The sequence below is a fragment of the Symphodus melops genome (genome assembly GCF_947650265.1).
Source record: "Symphodus melops genome assembly, chromosome: 19".
NCBI lineage: Eukaryota > Metazoa > Chordata > Actinopteri > Labriformes > Labridae > Symphodus > Symphodus melops.
In genome coordinates this window covers 12488260-12505125 of record NC_136709.1, presented here as the reverse complement: position 1 = coordinate 12505125, position 16866 = coordinate 12488260, and the positions used below count along the sequence as shown (strand labels likewise).

Below are 16866 nucleotides of genomic sequence, written 5' to 3'. Positions count from 1 at the left end.
GCCTTAACATTGTAACATATAACACATTTTCTACCAGAAGTTAAGACAACACAAGCCCCTCGATCACCAACTAAACATTTTAGTATAATTCTCTAAACACAAAACTTTAGAGTAGTGGTGTTTTTAACATTTGTTTGTGCCTTCAGTTATGAAGATTTTTGTTTTAAAGAGAAAAATGAAACGTGTTTAGTGTTACATTTTTCCAGCAGAGGGCACAATGAGACTGCTACACAGTGTTTCTCCTCTCTTCACCAGCTCTTCTTCTCTTCCTACCTCTCTCATTTGAAATGGTCTTTTTCTGTACTCCAAAGCAGGCATGTTTAAAGTGAAGAATGATTGGCTCTATCATTCCTATTTCAAGCTTACTTTTCCTCTGTAAGTGGTTGTCACAGCCATATCTTGAATTATGCACCCGTGGGAGTAGTCTGCAACATCACATGACCTAACACGTAAGTCAAAACACAAAGTTCTGAATTGTATGTGTACATGTACACACATAAACACATGCACTCTTGGACACACATATATGTATCCATAACAGTACTTTCTTAAGGTGTATTTCCCAAGTTTACAGCATTTTATTACACACAAGCACAAGGCTGGCTACCAAAAGCCTCCCATATTTTTGCACTCTCACAGACTCGATCTCTGTATACGACTTTATTTCAGCCACCTGTAGAGTTTCCCCATTCAATTTATTTTGTGTGACCCAGGACAGCTCAATCCTCTGGCTCCTTGCCCAGGTGTACAACCTATAGCTGCAACTAATGAACCAAAGCATCGCTGCCAAAAAGGGCAGTGGGGAATAAAGAGTATTCAGCCCAGATCTGGAGTAGCCCAGTCTCAGCTTGTTTGACCCCGTTTAAAGAACTCCTGCGGGGCCAATATACACGCCCACTGAACTCCCCTCTATCCTGCGTTCACAAGACCCCAATCTTTCCTCAGGTAGGTCTGCATAGAAACATATCAAAAACACAAATGCAAACACACATGCAGTTAAATCCCTGTGGCTGTCTGAGGTGGAAGTAGGGTCGCTCCATAAATCACACCTGTAAAAGCTGATTTGGTTCCAAATGTTCTTTATTCACAAGTGGTGTTTATGGTCAGTGTTCCAGCATGGGGGGAAAGATTCATGTTGTAGCTTATGTTGCGGAAAAGTCCATGAGATTGATTCATATGACTTTTTTATATCATTATTATTATCATTTTATTATTATTATTATCATTACTATTACTATATCTTGCCTTTTTGCCTTAAATATTGCCTTCATTAGGAAGTCAGGGTAGAGATGGGGTGAAATACAACACAGGACCTTATGAGATTTGAAGTTGTAGGTCAGTTGATCAATAAAAAAGCAACTTTTGAAAAACAGGAGAGAAAAGAGAGGAGAGGGGATACTGACTAAAATAGGTTGTTGTGTAAAGTGGAGGAATGTGACTGTCTGAGTTGGACAGCAGAGCATAGTGTAGTAGAGGGTGGTGGGGGGCTCTGTCACAGCCCCTCCAGGGTAATTGGCTCCAGATGTGAGGCAGCGTGGCCCCTGCGCCAGCAAGGCGTCAGGGCTGCATTAAAAGCTCAGCCCGGAGCTGATGGGATCGCAGAGGGACAAGCTCACCCCTGCACACCAGCCCAAAAACATAGCTTCAACCTCATACTTTGCTGCTGACCACTGACTCTCTATGAATGCCCCTCCACCCTGTTGCTCATCAACAGCCAACATAACCAAGCACTGCAGTATAATTCCCTTTTTTTTCCATTTTCCTTGATTCATGTCCTTGTTTTCAGCTTGGACAAATAAAAAATCCCTCTCTAAAGAAGTCTTTATTGACAGCAATCCTGGGGTCAATTTGATTTCATGGCATCGTGCTGCTGCAGCTATATTGGCTGTGTTGGCTGACTGTTGACTGACGGGTGATTAGAATGGTAGCTAATCTTTACAGCATGTAGGAATAGCGACTGAGACCAATTCAATAAAAAGAAGAGGCAAATATCTGTCTCAAGATTATGGCTTTATACATTAGGAAAAACTAAATATACCCAGCCTGTTGAACTGTTGTCTTACGAGACAATGTTTTAGTCCAAACTATTTTGAGCTGATATTTTTTTTAATGGGAAGTCTGTAATTTGTAATATTTGTGTGCATTTTTATTGATTAAATCTCTTAGAAGATATTGAGTGTAAATAGATTAACTTCCACAATGGCCAGAGGATCTAAAGATTAAAAAAAAAAAAAGAGTCCTCAAAGTGGGAATGCTTTTACTGTGACACAAGGGGCATGTTTACTGATAGAGTGTGGAAATCGATTAAAAGCAGAAAAGCCGCATGCAGTGATGGTGGAAGAAGGGACTGGAAAGACAAAAAAAAAGAAGTTGTATTGAAAGCACTTCATCAGTGATGACATTTACGTATCAATGGCGTTTGCCGAGTTGCAGTCCACGACCATGACTAAATGAGAAAACCACTCATCATGCCAGCCAGCATTAAAAGACTTATTTGAAAAGACCCTTGAAGCACCTTTCAGCCAGGAATGCCTGTTGAACAAGATTATACGGATAAACAGAAAGCAGATGTGCATGTCCTGAGCTCTGACTTCCTCTACCTGTGAAGTCAAGTGGATCTGATGTTGTTGAAATACAGGAACATCAAGTCGAATGCTACATTGAATCTGCTTTCTGCCAATACTAATTTGGGCTCAAAATCTAGACAATCAAGTCTATTAGATTCTGAATATGATCTAATCTAGCTAGTCCCAACCTTCCCACAGTCTTGTCAGATAGGATCAATTTTTGAACCCAGTTTTGAAGTTAAAAAAAAAAAGTTTCCAATGGTACAAAAACTGGATCATGGATGGTTATTTAACCCCCTTTAGAAAATGGATATGTAGGTTACATTTTTTTTCTCCACTGTTAATACACATTAAAGTTACACACAAAAGACCTTTGTCCATCACTGAGTTGATTAAACTTGTTATCTTACTACACGAAGCTGGATGTACAGCAAACCAGTTTTACATTACTCTCAGCCCCCTACTTTTATTTATTACATTTAGCTAACTTGTTGACCTACACCTATTGGAAATGTATTACTTTTATTAACATACTCCAACTGTTAATTCCAGCGAGCGCTTTGTTAGTTTATTGATCATCTAAGTTTATTATAACTTAAATGCTATCACATTAAGCAAGTTATTTTATCCATGGTAAACTGATTTAAATGCCTATACCCATTTGCCTCCTTTAAGCAGATGAAGCATCTGTCAAACCAATTATTTTGGCCAACACTAGGGCTGTTATTTCAACTGTTTATTTGTATTTGCTGTAGGCCTAAACATCTAAGTAATTCACCTGTTATTCCGTTAGCTTACTTTAAGCTAACATTAGTTTGTTCTTTGCTTTAAAATAGCTGTTTTTATAAACCCTGAACTGGCATAATTATTTCAACCTGAGTTTCTCTGTTAACTTACTCCTAAACTCTGAACTACATGAGATGACAACTGTTTCAGGATGAAGGGATTTAGTGGTGTTAAATTTATTAAAGATCATCTATATACCAATGACCTTTTTTAATGTTTGAAACAAATCTTTAAACAAATATAAAAGCATTTTAACTGATAACTGGTTTCTTTTTTACCTCCAGAATCTGCAGATGTAGGCCCATCAATTTATATAGCTTATCCCTGGTTGGCAATACTGATCCAATGTATGAAACAGAAAATGTCAAACTGTGTCAGGGGTTAAAGTAGCGACATTTGGATCAAACCCAGCTGTAACCCAAAAATCCCTTTTCTCCAACAACAGAACTGATTTTCAGAGAACACAGCCCACACCTCTAAAAACAATACAAGAGCGATGGCTGCCAGCAGGGGATTAATTTCAGCCCACCATCGTTCCTCCGCCTCATTCCATCCTTTTACCCTGGGAGATGATGTTGTCATACTGCTGGACATGGGCCCAGGGTGTGAGTGAGTTTAACTAAACAAAAACACTGCAGCCTCAACTGGGGACTCATGCCTCAGTCAGACCTCCATAAAAACAGCTCTGGTCTCTATTCACGTGCTCGTTTCCAACACAAAATATAACAAGCATCTGGTTATCTCTTACTAGTAAGGCTTTAATAAACCAAGAGAGGAATGTCAATAAACTAAGGAGGACCTGGACTGCTGTTAGCACAGTCTGACACTAGGTGGTAATCTTGTGTTTCAAATAAATTTGCTCAATATTTCATATTGGAACCTATGAGAGGTTATTTTGTTTCCTGAGTGGGCTAATGTATCGACAGATATGACAGCTGATAGTTGACAGTCTACCATCTACCATCTGAACTGAATCAGATTTAACATTGTTGTACTGATAATTCGTACAAGTGAAGGCTCAGAGTATTATCCTCACCGGCTACTGACAAATGTGTATTGTGTTGCTAATAGATGTAGGGCAATTTGCCCACAAGGAGAAGCCTTCAGAGCAGAGGGCAAAACACAGGAACTTTTCCTCCCTCAGGAACCTGAGGGAGTGTGAAGACCAAGCAGACACTGTTTGCTACAGGGCCAGTCTGCCTAATTCCTTAGATTAAAAGCAGCAGTGGGTGGCTGTAGGTTCCAGGGCAGCATGAAGACAATCTAAACAGCATCATGATTAGAAACGTACCAAGCATGTGGCTTGCATTAGCCACAGACTGAACACACAGCACAACACTGTAGAGCAAGTCTTAAATGTGCCTGCCAATCAAACACACAGCCATAGATGTGACACATCAGACTGATGAGCTCTCCACAACACTGATAGAGACATCTTGCGGTTAAATGAGTAACATGGACAAGTCAGGCTATAAAGTGTTTCCCTTTTATTAAGTGGAGGTAATTACAAGTTGAACATTGTACAGTTTGTACAACATGACCAGGTGGAGTATTTCATAATCTACTGGTCCAAACACAACCTGATCAGTTTAAAAATCTATGGCCAAACTGTTCAGCTTTTGTCACTTTCATAAAAGTTCAACGCGATAGTAGCAGCACCAACACTCATACCTGAGGTTCAGACTGTAAGTGGTGAGGAAAATCACCTCATGGATTACATAATAAAAACAAGCTTAAAAGAAAAAGTAATAGAAATCAGTAAAATGAAAAAAACATTTGGCCCTTATTCCAGGAGTCAAATTACTCGCTGAATCTACCAAGGTAGAACATTTTACGAAAACATAATCTGAAGGGATAAACCCGACACATTCATGGTTCTAATTGATTTATATAAAATGAATGATGAGTCAGCATGAGGCAGTACAAAGTCTGTCAGAAGGTAAAATTGGAAAAATATTTAAAAACAACATAAATAGAAGGAAGTTGATGACTTGCACAACCCTTTCTTGCATTGCTCTACATTAAACCTCTCCTATAAAGTGTGCATTGGTTGAAAAGCTAGTGAATAGAAAAGTGTAAAAATCATCATTTTCGCAGCAGCTCATATGAGTCAATTTTGGTACAATAGTGAGATAAAGGCAAAAAAAACAAAAAACAACCCTTTTAGTGGTGAGAAAAATGTCCCCATGAACAATCTGCCCAGTGATGAAACAAGGTGATGCCGATTAGAAGCTGGCTAATTCCTCTTTATCCAGTACTGAGTATATTTGGCACGATTTTCCCTTTCTTTGCTGTAGTGCTGAGTTTAGGGGGTCAGGAGCTTTTTGCAAATGTGATGACAATGACAGCAAGGCTGAAGGTACCCATGATCAGACCGAAGAGCACCAGGAAAAGAGCCTAGAAACACAAAAAGCATATTCAAAAGCATTTATAATCCTGTTAAATTAATTTAAACATAACCCTGAAGTTGGTAAATAAAAAAAAGGATAATATTATTTTACTGTTGGAAATCACAAATGTTTCAACTGTGTGTAGTTACCCCAATCGAATCAAAGGTTTTGAGGGGCTGGCCACTGATCTTGAGGTAGAAAATGCCAGGGAAGACAAACAACAGGCTGCTGGATGTGGTTGATCCTGATGAAGAAACAGAAAAGTCGCACGAGGTGCACAAACATGAAATTATTTGTCTTATAATTGCAGATTCTTACAGTGTTGAAGCGGCACTGCACCATTAATAATAAAAAAGGCGAGACTGTAAGGTTCGTCAGTACAATCAATAATTGTAAATAGTGATATCTGGGCTGAGATCTTTAGCACTTTCAGTGTCTGCTGTAGTCAAAAACACATCTACAACCATGCAACTTTACATAGCCCAAACATAAGAGTATATTATTCATAAAGACCATTAAATCCCTTCTTTTCCTTATTTCAAAGACATCACCTACCCACTACTCCAAACACATGTCGGATATCTGGCACGAAGACGGCCAGCAGCAGGACTATACCCACAATGATTAGAGTTGAGATGATGTGGCTCAGCCAGGAGAAGGGTCGATCTCCCCGCAGGAGCAAGATCACAGCTTTACGTGCCTGCAGCATACACGCAAAAAAAATGTAACAACCAATAACAGCTGTACTAACCATACACAGGGAGAGGTTTAAATATACTGAATTTTATATCTAAGACCAGTAAAACAACTTCAAACAGACAGGGAACGAGGATACTCTTTAATGCACGTGTTGGCAGAACATCCCGTATCAGTGAACTTACAGGGAATTGAATGAGCGGAACAGTAAGCAACACGGAGAGCAGGATTGCAAGTCGGACCGTCATCACCATGATGTCATGACGCAAATACGTATCATAGCTTTGCAAGAGCTCAGAGTCCACATGAGCTGTGAGGGGGAGACAAGAAAAGAGTGAGGGTGCAGGGCCAGCAGACAAGTTTAGTCACTATAGTGCTTCAGAATATGTAAATAAAATAGCAGTGATTCAAAAACTAAACAAGAATATAATACAATACAATCACGAGCAGTAAAACTGTACAACAATCTAAATTGCAAACATCTACGCAAAGTAAATCTTCCTTCTTGTCAACTAATCCATTTTTTTCAGCCTCTGAAGTTCAGTTGATTATTTAAATATTCTTAAAGTGTGTCATACAGGGAACTTTAAAATAAGATTGTTATCTGTACAGTTTAATAATAAGCTAATAAATTTATCTTTTAGATTGTTGTGCCTTTAATTAAAGACAGGAAAGAGTGTCAAAAATCTGAGACAGAGAGAGAGAGAGAGAGAGAGAGAGAGGAATGACATGAGTGAAAGAAGCCACAGGGCGGATTCAAACCTGAGCCACCCATTTTCAAGAACTTTAAAAAAATTAATCAATTTTGACATTGTATTGACATTCAATCATTGTCAATAGCAGAAAAAAAATAGCATTGTGGCCTTTTTTCTTCTCTATAAGTATTGAGTATGTATTTTCAGTTACAAATTCAGACTGATTCATAAATAGATATTAATACACTCATTCGATTTTTGCAAGAGGACAGTGTTTAGTTCTAATAATGCGTTTTGCTTGTGGGCTTACTGTAGAAAGTGAGGTATCCAAAGAGTGCAGAGATGAGGTAAAGCAGGAGGCTCAGGCTGATGCTGACATTTGTAACGTTCTGCATTCTCCGCTTAGTGGGTCTGAAAATCACAACGACACATCCACTGAGCAACATGATAACAAAGCAGTTGAATAATAGATTTAGTGACTTAAATTGTAACAAAGTAAATGAGAAAGTGAGATCTGACCTGTCCAGTTCGCAGTAAATTGGCAGGATGGTTGTGTGGCACAGGAAGGAGAAAGCCATGGTGGGGATGGCGTAGACACTCTGTAAGACACATCGGTGGATCACTGACTGTCACTGACAAATTATCAGCTTATAATGTTACAATTGAGAAAATGGGTACATCAAGGTGGTTAATGTGGTTTTTATTAGAGTGATGTTTGGAAACAGTTTTTTTGTCAAGTTGTGTTTCAAAAACAGGATCAAATGTGGGGTTTCTACATACCACATGTACGTATGGCCTTCACATGTAACATACACAAGTTGCAGCTACACATGGCACTGATACATTGTGCATTAAGACAGTCAGCGACAGCAGCCCTACTTTAAAGAACTTCTCACTCATCACCTTAAAGGTTTGCGCATTAAGAAAAGAAAAGCTTGTTTCATATACATACCTTAGTGGAGATGACAAAGAGCTTCGGTGTGCATTCTGTGCCAGAGAAATTTGATGCCTGGAAAAGGAAAGAGGACGAATGTTATGTGTTAAAACTTCTCTAATTCTAACCCACAAATGACAGAAGCATAAAGCTGGTTTGCATCCCCTGGCTTTGGAGCTAAAACTAAACAAGCATCTGAGAAACCATGTCAGATGTGAAGCTCTATTAAGGTCGGTATAATTCCACAAGGCCAGAGGTCATTTCCAGTCTGATGCAAGGTCACGTGAACTTCCTCCACCCTCAGGAGGACTGGCACCGTTCAGAACGCAGCCTCCTCTGGTCCTCATCAGCCAGTTGACACAGTCAGTAAACTCAGGTCTCCTGGGTTTCCCCTTATAATCCTGCAGCCATGACCGTCTGGCCCAGACTACAGAGCTCTGCCCGACAGTTTCTTAAACACGTGTGCGTGCGGACATTAGTGTTTGTTGTTACCTGGAACGTGTCTGAAGGGACGGTCACATTGTGAGGCAGTGGGCAGGGGATAGACCATTTCTTTACCACAACCTGGAGAGACGTTAACACAGCTTGTCAACAACAGCAATTAAGTGTTTTTAGACATTTTGAAAGGACAGAGGCAACAATGGAGACTCACCACAACTGCAAAGTACAGCATGAAGAAGAAGGCTATACTACTGGTGTAGCCAAGAAAGCCTGCAAGAGTCAGAAACAGATCTGGTGAGATCTGGTGATTCAAACCAGTCACACAGAAAATTAAAGATGCCACCTGAAATCTCAACTCACCTATTGTAGGTGACATAGACAGAGGGAGAACAACGCAAAGTGTGACGAGGATCAGAAGCACCCTGCCGTCTTGATACCAGTTATCCCTGCAAAAGAAGTAGACATGAATTATTAGAAGAAATGCTGAATCAAGCAACATTTTCCATTATCATCATCATCTTCCTGCTTCTGAGGTGGATGTCATGGATAGCATGGATTAATCTTCAGTGCTTTAAAAAACGGACCTGCTCTGGAAAATTTGTCTCCATTTTGTGCTGAAATAAAGGGCGACAGATTCGTCATGTGGTACGAATTAAGGGCTTTAGCTCTTGCAAACCGTAACAATTATGTAATTCACATGCAAACGTTGTGTCACTCTGTCATTTGAGACTGCCTTTCACTTGCTGGGTTTTTTTTTTTTTTGGAGAGGGGGGAATAATATTTTCCTTTGCAAAAGGGATCACCTTGGCGGTTTATTTGGGATTGGGGAGCTAAGGGAGGCAAAGAGAGAGGAGGAGGGGGGGGGGGGGGGGGGGGGGGGGGGCGGCGTTTGGAGGTGACACATGTGGAAGGCATGCTGGCTCCACTAGGGTCGGGGTCGGAGTGCTGCCTGGCGCTGCTGTGTGCTGGACGGCAGCGTGGGGGTCATGAGGGACTGGCTCCAGCTCTCTTTATGGGGCTCCCACAGTCAGCAGCACCTGCTCCGACCACATCAACACCCACTGACCCCTGTTTGGCAGTTTCACAGCTGTAGCGTTAGCAGTGGCGCGGATGGATTTGTCTGCGTCTACACTACTTTCTGCCCCGTAACTGGATGTCAGCGTGAACTCTGTTCTGACCCTGATTCCCTCTTGCCCTGTCACTTCCACCTCAAACAAAGTTTAGCTGAAGCACTCAACCACAGCTTAGCTGGCCTTCTGCTCCACTTGTACAATTCGATAAGCAGACACAGGGATGTAAAAAAAAATCTCCAACCTCACTAGGATCCGGCTCGAGGCTTACTGTAAAGACACAGGATATCTAGACGACCCATGAAATGTGGAACATTTCACGCTATAACAAGATGCAGGATTGCTCTCGGTTAAGTTTGACTGCCAATGAGTCAATCTGCACATAGTGTTGAAGATCAGCATAAATCTGGCCAATGCTGCGCTTAAACCAAATCCGCAGCTGTGAATGTATTGGGACTTGTAACAGAACTGAAACAAGACGAGAGAACTGAAACAGTACCGACTAAGACAAGATTGAGCACAACTGTGTTTCCACTCTGCCATATTGTGACGAATTGGCCAGAAAAGAAAGGAAAATAAGCTTTTTGATGTAAAGCAACTCCTTTATCTAGGCATTGATGGGACTGAGTGTGCGTCTGTTAACACCCTAAAGCTGCTCATTAACAGAAATGTTTTGTTTCCCTCAGCAGTGAGCTGTAATTAGGATGGCAAAACTGATATCCCCTTGTATCAGTCTGATTCCAGGGAACATGTGCGAGAGATTTGGGGGTGAAAGGAGAGCGCTAATAAAAAGCAGCTGTGTGGAGAAGATTCGGATGTTGACAGATCTGTAGTCTGAGAGCAGCTACATATCTTTGCTTAAAACCAGTGTGGCCAATAATAATGTGAGAGAAGTTACTTTCTTGGCCTCGGCCTGCAGGCTCGTCCTCGTAGACCAATGAAAGACAGAGGCCACTGATGATGCATGACGAATGGCTCTCTGTTGTACATTTCCTCTGGGAAGGCTTCAGGCAACACAACAAAGTTTGCTTCCATATCTCAGACACAAAGTAGAAGTCGTGCACTGTGGTTTTGTTGGAGATCTTCTTTCTTTCTCTAAACATGATTTCTCATTATTTTAACAGTTTCATTTTTTTGGTGCCGATGTGTCAAGTTTAACTTATTTAGGTCACAGGGATAATCTACAACATCATGGGAATAGGAATGACTCATTCGCTATCATCTAAATGCAGCTAATCTAAATGGATGGTTTGGTTTTACCCGAAGCTGCGACAGATTTTGAACCACATTTCCTTATTGGCGAAGGACTGAGCTCAAAGTGATGAATATACTTACTCTGTGCTGTATGAGCTCAAGAAGCTGTTGATGGCTGCAGGGAGCTCGGACTTCAAGATGAACAGATAGGATGACATGGCTGAGGGGAAGAGAGGAGAAAAAGTTCCACTTAATTTAAATGTTTTTATATTTAAAAGTAGGCTAAAAAAAAAAGGACACGAGAACACCAACATTTTAAATCATAAACACAACACATCATTTCATGGTGTGTATTTTCTAGTGCAGGGGCGAGTGGGGTTTGGCTGCACTGAGTTAATACAGATGGGTGGGGTGGGAAGCTCAAGGGGATCACTCGAAAAGCCTCTGGTGTAGAGGAGCAGACGTTATGCAGATCTTTTGACTGCTGGAGAACGCATGAAGAGGTGAAAAAGTTTAGGGGGGGAGGAATGCTAACAATAATGATCTCTGACGCTAATCCAGGTATTTCTCCCTCTGCTCCACCTCTTTAGGAAACAGGATATTATCAGCCTCCGACGGGCTCCAACATCCTTTGAGAGACAGCCAATCAGAGAGGGGATCAGGGTCACTTCCTAAGGTTCATACCAGCCTCAATAACATCAGGAGGAAAACCTGAAACGGGTGTTAGAGAGTCAACCAATGGTTGAATGGGGATGCAGATACAGCGTGTGGTCAGTCATAAAGGCAGAGTGTGTTAAGGGATTTAAATTTGGGGAAGCCAGGCAGAGCTAGCTGGAGTTAGCTGGGACCTTATAGCCTCAGGGGCAGGTCTTGCACTCGCCGTTAAATAAGCCTAGACCATAATCCCTCAGATCCTGTCTTTGTTTATGAAAGAAAATTCCTCCAATAACCCTCCCAGCCCACACAGACACAAGGACACTCACTCTGTGAAAAACTAAGACCATTTGTGAGCACTTAAATCTGTCAATAAGAGGTGATTTTGAGGTGGGAATGGCTTTGGAGTTTTTACTGCAAAAGCTCATCTGTAAACTTAAAGAGCCATAAAAAGCAAATGATATTAACCACGTAATCAAAGTGGATGGGATCACACAACAGGCACGATGCAATGGTTAAGTCTCATGCAGTTTGTTAGCAATAGCAGAACAATGTTTTTCATGGGAAATCCTGGAGGGAATATACTTACATCTCTAAACAAAGAAAAGGCCCTTAAGTGAAGAAAGAGGATTGTTATTGGCAAAAGAAGGAAGAAACTCTACGCTAACAGAGCACATTATGTACAAATGTTGTGTGGTCAGTGCAGAGTGACAGAGAGAGAGAGTGATCAAAATAAGACAGAGCCACTTTCAATTCATTATGAGTGAATGGAGGGGCGGGCCGAGAGAGCCCTGGGCTGGTCAGTAATTAAGGTCAATTGGCCAATCAGGCCTTGGCAGTGCAGATGAATGTTTAGCCGGAGTGGGGCTAATTACACCCTTATAAAAGGGGGGGGGGGGTGCAGACAAATGCATGCTGCAGTGCCGGATCTCACACATACAGCCCCATGCTGGGAAAACCACAAACATACCAGAGGGCGCAGCAGTAATCCACTCAGCCAGGCTGCTAATGACTGCAGTGGAGCTATCACCTCAGCTCTGCAGTGTATGACGAGAGCAGTGTTAAAGGACAGTGAAAGGGAGAGAAAAATGGGGGGGGGGGGTTTCACCATCAGTGATCAATTAGATGAGAAGTCAGGTTTCATGCCCAGGGGAAGGGGCCAAGGGGACAGCAGCTTCAGAGTCAAAGGTTATCAGGGAATCTGGATAATAGCCTCACAGAAGAGAGAAGGAGAGTTCAGGTTTCAGATCACCAGTAGGAGGCACTAAAAGCCTCCAAAATAAACTTCTGACGGCAGTGTTTTGAAACCTCTCGCCGCTCTGTTTCTGTAAAAAGCCCCAAAAATCAGTTCATGTCCAAAATGTCAGAAATAGTGTATGAAACTGTGCAGTCAAATGGGAGCTGACTTACCACCAATGTTTTGGATGAGAATAGCAATTCCAACCAGGACCTACAACGAAAGTTAAAAAGGTGGTTAGGATGACTATCTGGCTGATTCTTTGTTTGACACTCATCCAAAAGAGAAAACTTACTTTTCCTGGTTTTTGTAAAGCTCTCCCGCCAAGTCCCTCATATGAGTTAATACCTATGGGAGTCAAATCAAAAGCAATCAGAACATGTCTACCAATTTAATCCAACTATGTAAAGTTTTAAATTAAACACTGCAGAAGAACACAAGGTTATCTTTTTTCCACATTCATCTCTGTTTCTTGTCACAACACTGTCCCTGCCTACATTACCCACAGTGCAACACAATAACCTAAAGTTTAGTCCAAGAATTAGGCATGTTATGCTAGTTGAGGCTAATGTGGTCTGTGGCTGGGAGACTGAATCAAATACAGAGGTTTGGTGAACTCATTTCTGTCTAGCTACACCCAACATTTGTTTCGTCATCTGCCCCAGTCTACGCTGACTTAAGTGACATCACTTGAGTCAATTTTTAGACTCGGGAGTGATATTTGCCGAGACAATTAATACATTGACTAGGTAATTACTGACAATACTGACAAACTGATCAGGCAGGCCGGCTCTGTGGTCGGCATGAAGCTGGACTCTCTGGTGACGGTGGCAGAGAAGAGGACACTGGACAAACTGCTGGATATTATGGACAATGCCAGCCACCCTCTGCACACCGTCATCAGTAACCAGAGGAGCCGGTTCAGTGAGAGACTGCTCCTTCCCAAGTCACAGGACCAACAGACTTAAGATCTCCTTTGTCCATCATGCCATCACGCTCTACAACTCCTCACTTGGGGGGAGGAGGACTAGAGCACACGGGACAGAGGGGTAGGAGTTGGAGCGTCTTTCCTTCTACCCTCATTGTGAAATAACACATGGACACTTTCACTTGTATGTGCAATAATCTCAACCAAGTGCAATAATCGCAATAATAATCATTGTCTTTTTTAGTATATTTTTTTCTGCTTCTTCCGTGCATATTTTTTTCCAATGGAAGAGTGTTCTATTATTTATTCTATCTTATTCTTTATATTGTTACTTTTTGTTAGCTACTACATTTTTATTTTATTGTATATGCTGCTGGAACCTAAATTTCCGAAATTGGTGGAGTTCTTGCCTACCCCCAAGAAATTATATCTATATTTGGCTGATAATTCATAGAAAACAATCCACTTACCCGAGTTTCCAGACACAGAAAGCAAACAATAGAGATACATTCCATCAAAATGGGAAAAATACTAAGGGAGGACTGGTGTTCAACGTGGAGCACACAACACTTATCAACAAGCTCAAAGAAGTGGGGAGAAATTGGCTTGTTTGTTTTTTAAAACATTACACATTAAAAGCCGACAATCTCAATCACATCAACAATGTAGAGACAGTGCGGAAAAATTGACGCCAATCCCTCCCACATATTTTGGACATGTCCAGAAGTTTGAACATTTTAGGTCATATTTTGTGGAAGACTGAAAAACACATTTGGTAATGTAAAGTTGCTGTATTTTGGTTTGATAAGTGAGAATGATATTCTGAAGAAATACTGGTTCCTTTGAAAGATATTGCTCATTGCTTCTGAAAAATCTATAACAAGGAGATGGTACAAAACAGTTTTTTCATGTCCCGTAACAACACTAAAAGATCCCCCAATTAGAAGACAAGTAGAAGATAAACAAATAGAGAAAAGAAAGACACGGGAAAATGTGCTCTTGATGAGTTTAAACTGGCTTCCCAGTACACCAATGTAAACAATATTTTAGTAAAGAACAAAAACCAGCCTACGGTTAAAAAAGGGGGATTAAAGCCACTAGATAAAGGTCTGATCTTATCTAAAGTGAGACTGTATCCACAGTCAGTCTCTCACCTGTTTGGTCACATAGCTTCAGAAGGAGATGTATAGAGTACGCTGCCAGGCTGGAAACCACAACCAACAGGATACTGAAGAAGAGAGGAATAACACAGCAGAAAATAATGTCCATGTGGTTTTACTCTGTTTTAATTATAAAGGAAGCAATATAGTCCAACAGCATTGTTTTAGACTGTATGACAAGGTCCTTCTTACCAAAAACCGACTATTCCAGTGCTAGCCATTGCATAAGCTAGACCCAGTATACCACTGCCCATGATGGCATTCATCAGGTTAAACACAGAGGAGACGAAGGAGGCTCCTTTAGCTCTGGTCTGCACTGATCCCTGCAAACACACAGTAGAGAAAACATTCAGCTAACAGATAAATAGGTCAACAACAAATGTGAGGATAAAGCAGTAGGAGAAATCTCATTATTTTTGTAAGAGCTTTCACAGAATTTTTCATGACAGAATTAGGAACAACTGGTCGGCCCTGATGATGGATGTCATGAAGCAACACTGCAGAGGCATGCGGGATCAGGGAATGGGAATGGATGGGGTGGGATTTGAGCTGCTGGCTCTGGGACAGCTGCCTGAGCTCAGGATAAGGGGAGCTGCCCAAACTGCTTGACCTCTGTAATAGGGGATATCCTGGAGAGAATGAGTGGCAACTCTGGTGTCAGTGTCACAACAAGCTTGGATTGACCTGCTAGCTGCTGAATCTGAATCACCCTGAGTCACAGTATCACTCGCATGGGTTACATCTAATGTCCTGTCTAGTGATTGGCTTTAGATAAAAGATGGGATTTATTAAAATAAAGGAAAACCAGTTCTACTCATGAGTTATACGAGGCATGTGGTTTAATCAGTTCACACATTGTGACAATGGCTCCTTTAATTAACTAAATTGTTGTATCCACTTCCTTTGAGTGGTGAGAACGGCTCCGATTAATCAAGCAGACAATGACATCGAGTTTCTTTCATCCACCCGGGCCTGGCAGATAAATTAATAATCTCATTGATAATCTCTGCATGAACATGGAACCATACTTTGTTGTCAATGAAACTTTTCAGATGTGTAAGGGCTTTTTAAGACAAAACTTCCCTAAAAACAGAAGTAGAGGTTGCAACATATACTGTTCTTGAACATTTCCTTAAATGGATTTGTAGGTTTGAACATTTTTCTTTTTCGTTCTAGATCTGTGGAGACAGACCATACGACAAAACCTTCACAATATGACACCAACTTTTCTACAAACATGATTCATCTCTAAGCATTGACAACATAGTTTTTTTAAGTAATGTGCCCCACCACAAGACAGTTTTATTAATCAAAGACAAGGTTTTATCAAGCACTTATAAACCAACAAAATAAAAAAAACTCTCCACTCAATGGAAATATATATGTTGGTATGATCTCTGTTGATGTTGATATTCCTCTCATATAATAGATAATGGACATATTAATAGATACATATTAGACCATATTGAAGCAAACATTTTAATTAATTCCGTTCAAATGAAGGAGAATAAGTGTGAGAGTTACGAAAATACCATCTGAGGGCAGAAGAACATATTACATAACTGATTTATGAACACCAAGCTTGAGCAAAAAGTATAGCCATTTTAAATTAGAAAGAGTCATGTACAATTCATTATTTTCTGCATAAGACCCAACTATAAATACATATCCTCGTTGAAATAATGGCATTAAAAATGACATAGTTCTGCTTTCAGACTGGACTTTTAAGTGCTGACACATGCAGAAAGCAGAGGTCACACACGTGATGTTGATTCTGTCCATAAAGTTAACTTAAACTGTTAACGAGCTGACAAATAAATGGCGGTTTCTGAAATACTTACATTTCCCAATAGAGGAGTAGTTTCGTTGGACTCTGTGTCTGCATTAATAATCATTTTATAAAAACTTCAGACACAAACCACCGCTGCTCCGGGTCCGACTTCACAAACTCTTCTACTACCGTGGCGACGTGCAGCTGCAAACTTGTGAACCCATAATCTACAAAAAAAGATCACTTTTAAACTCTTCTCTTATCAGCCGGTCAGCTGCTGACTGTTATTGTTGATCATTCACGTCACGTGCTGCTCTCTTCCGTCGCATTTCAAGCGTCGAGA

At 40.9% G+C, this 16866-nt stretch overlaps 1 protein-coding gene across 1 annotated transcript; it reads right to left on the bottom strand.

The window, feature by feature from the left end:
• Window positions 1–4819: 4819 nt before the first annotated feature.
• slc38a6 (solute carrier family 38 member 6) lies at window positions 4820–16846 on the bottom strand. The gene is made up of 16 exons (XM_079370677.1): window positions 16594–16846; window positions 14945–15075; window positions 14747–14820; window positions 12960–13012; window positions 12838–12877; window positions 10915–10993; window positions 8870–8955; window positions 8721–8779; window positions 8561–8632; window positions 8087–8143; window positions 7654–7733; window positions 7445–7545; window positions 6625–6749; window positions 6299–6443; window positions 5893–5987; window positions 4820–5750 (listed from the first exon to the last, which is right to left on the bottom strand). The coding sequence occupies exons 1-16, from the start codon at window positions 16645–16647 to the stop codon at window positions 5667–5669; spliced, it is 1335 nt and encodes a 444-aa protein (XP_079226803.1). The 5' UTR covers window positions 16648–16846; the 3' UTR covers window positions 4820–5666.
• Between the last annotated feature and the right edge of the window lie 20 nt (window positions 16847–16866).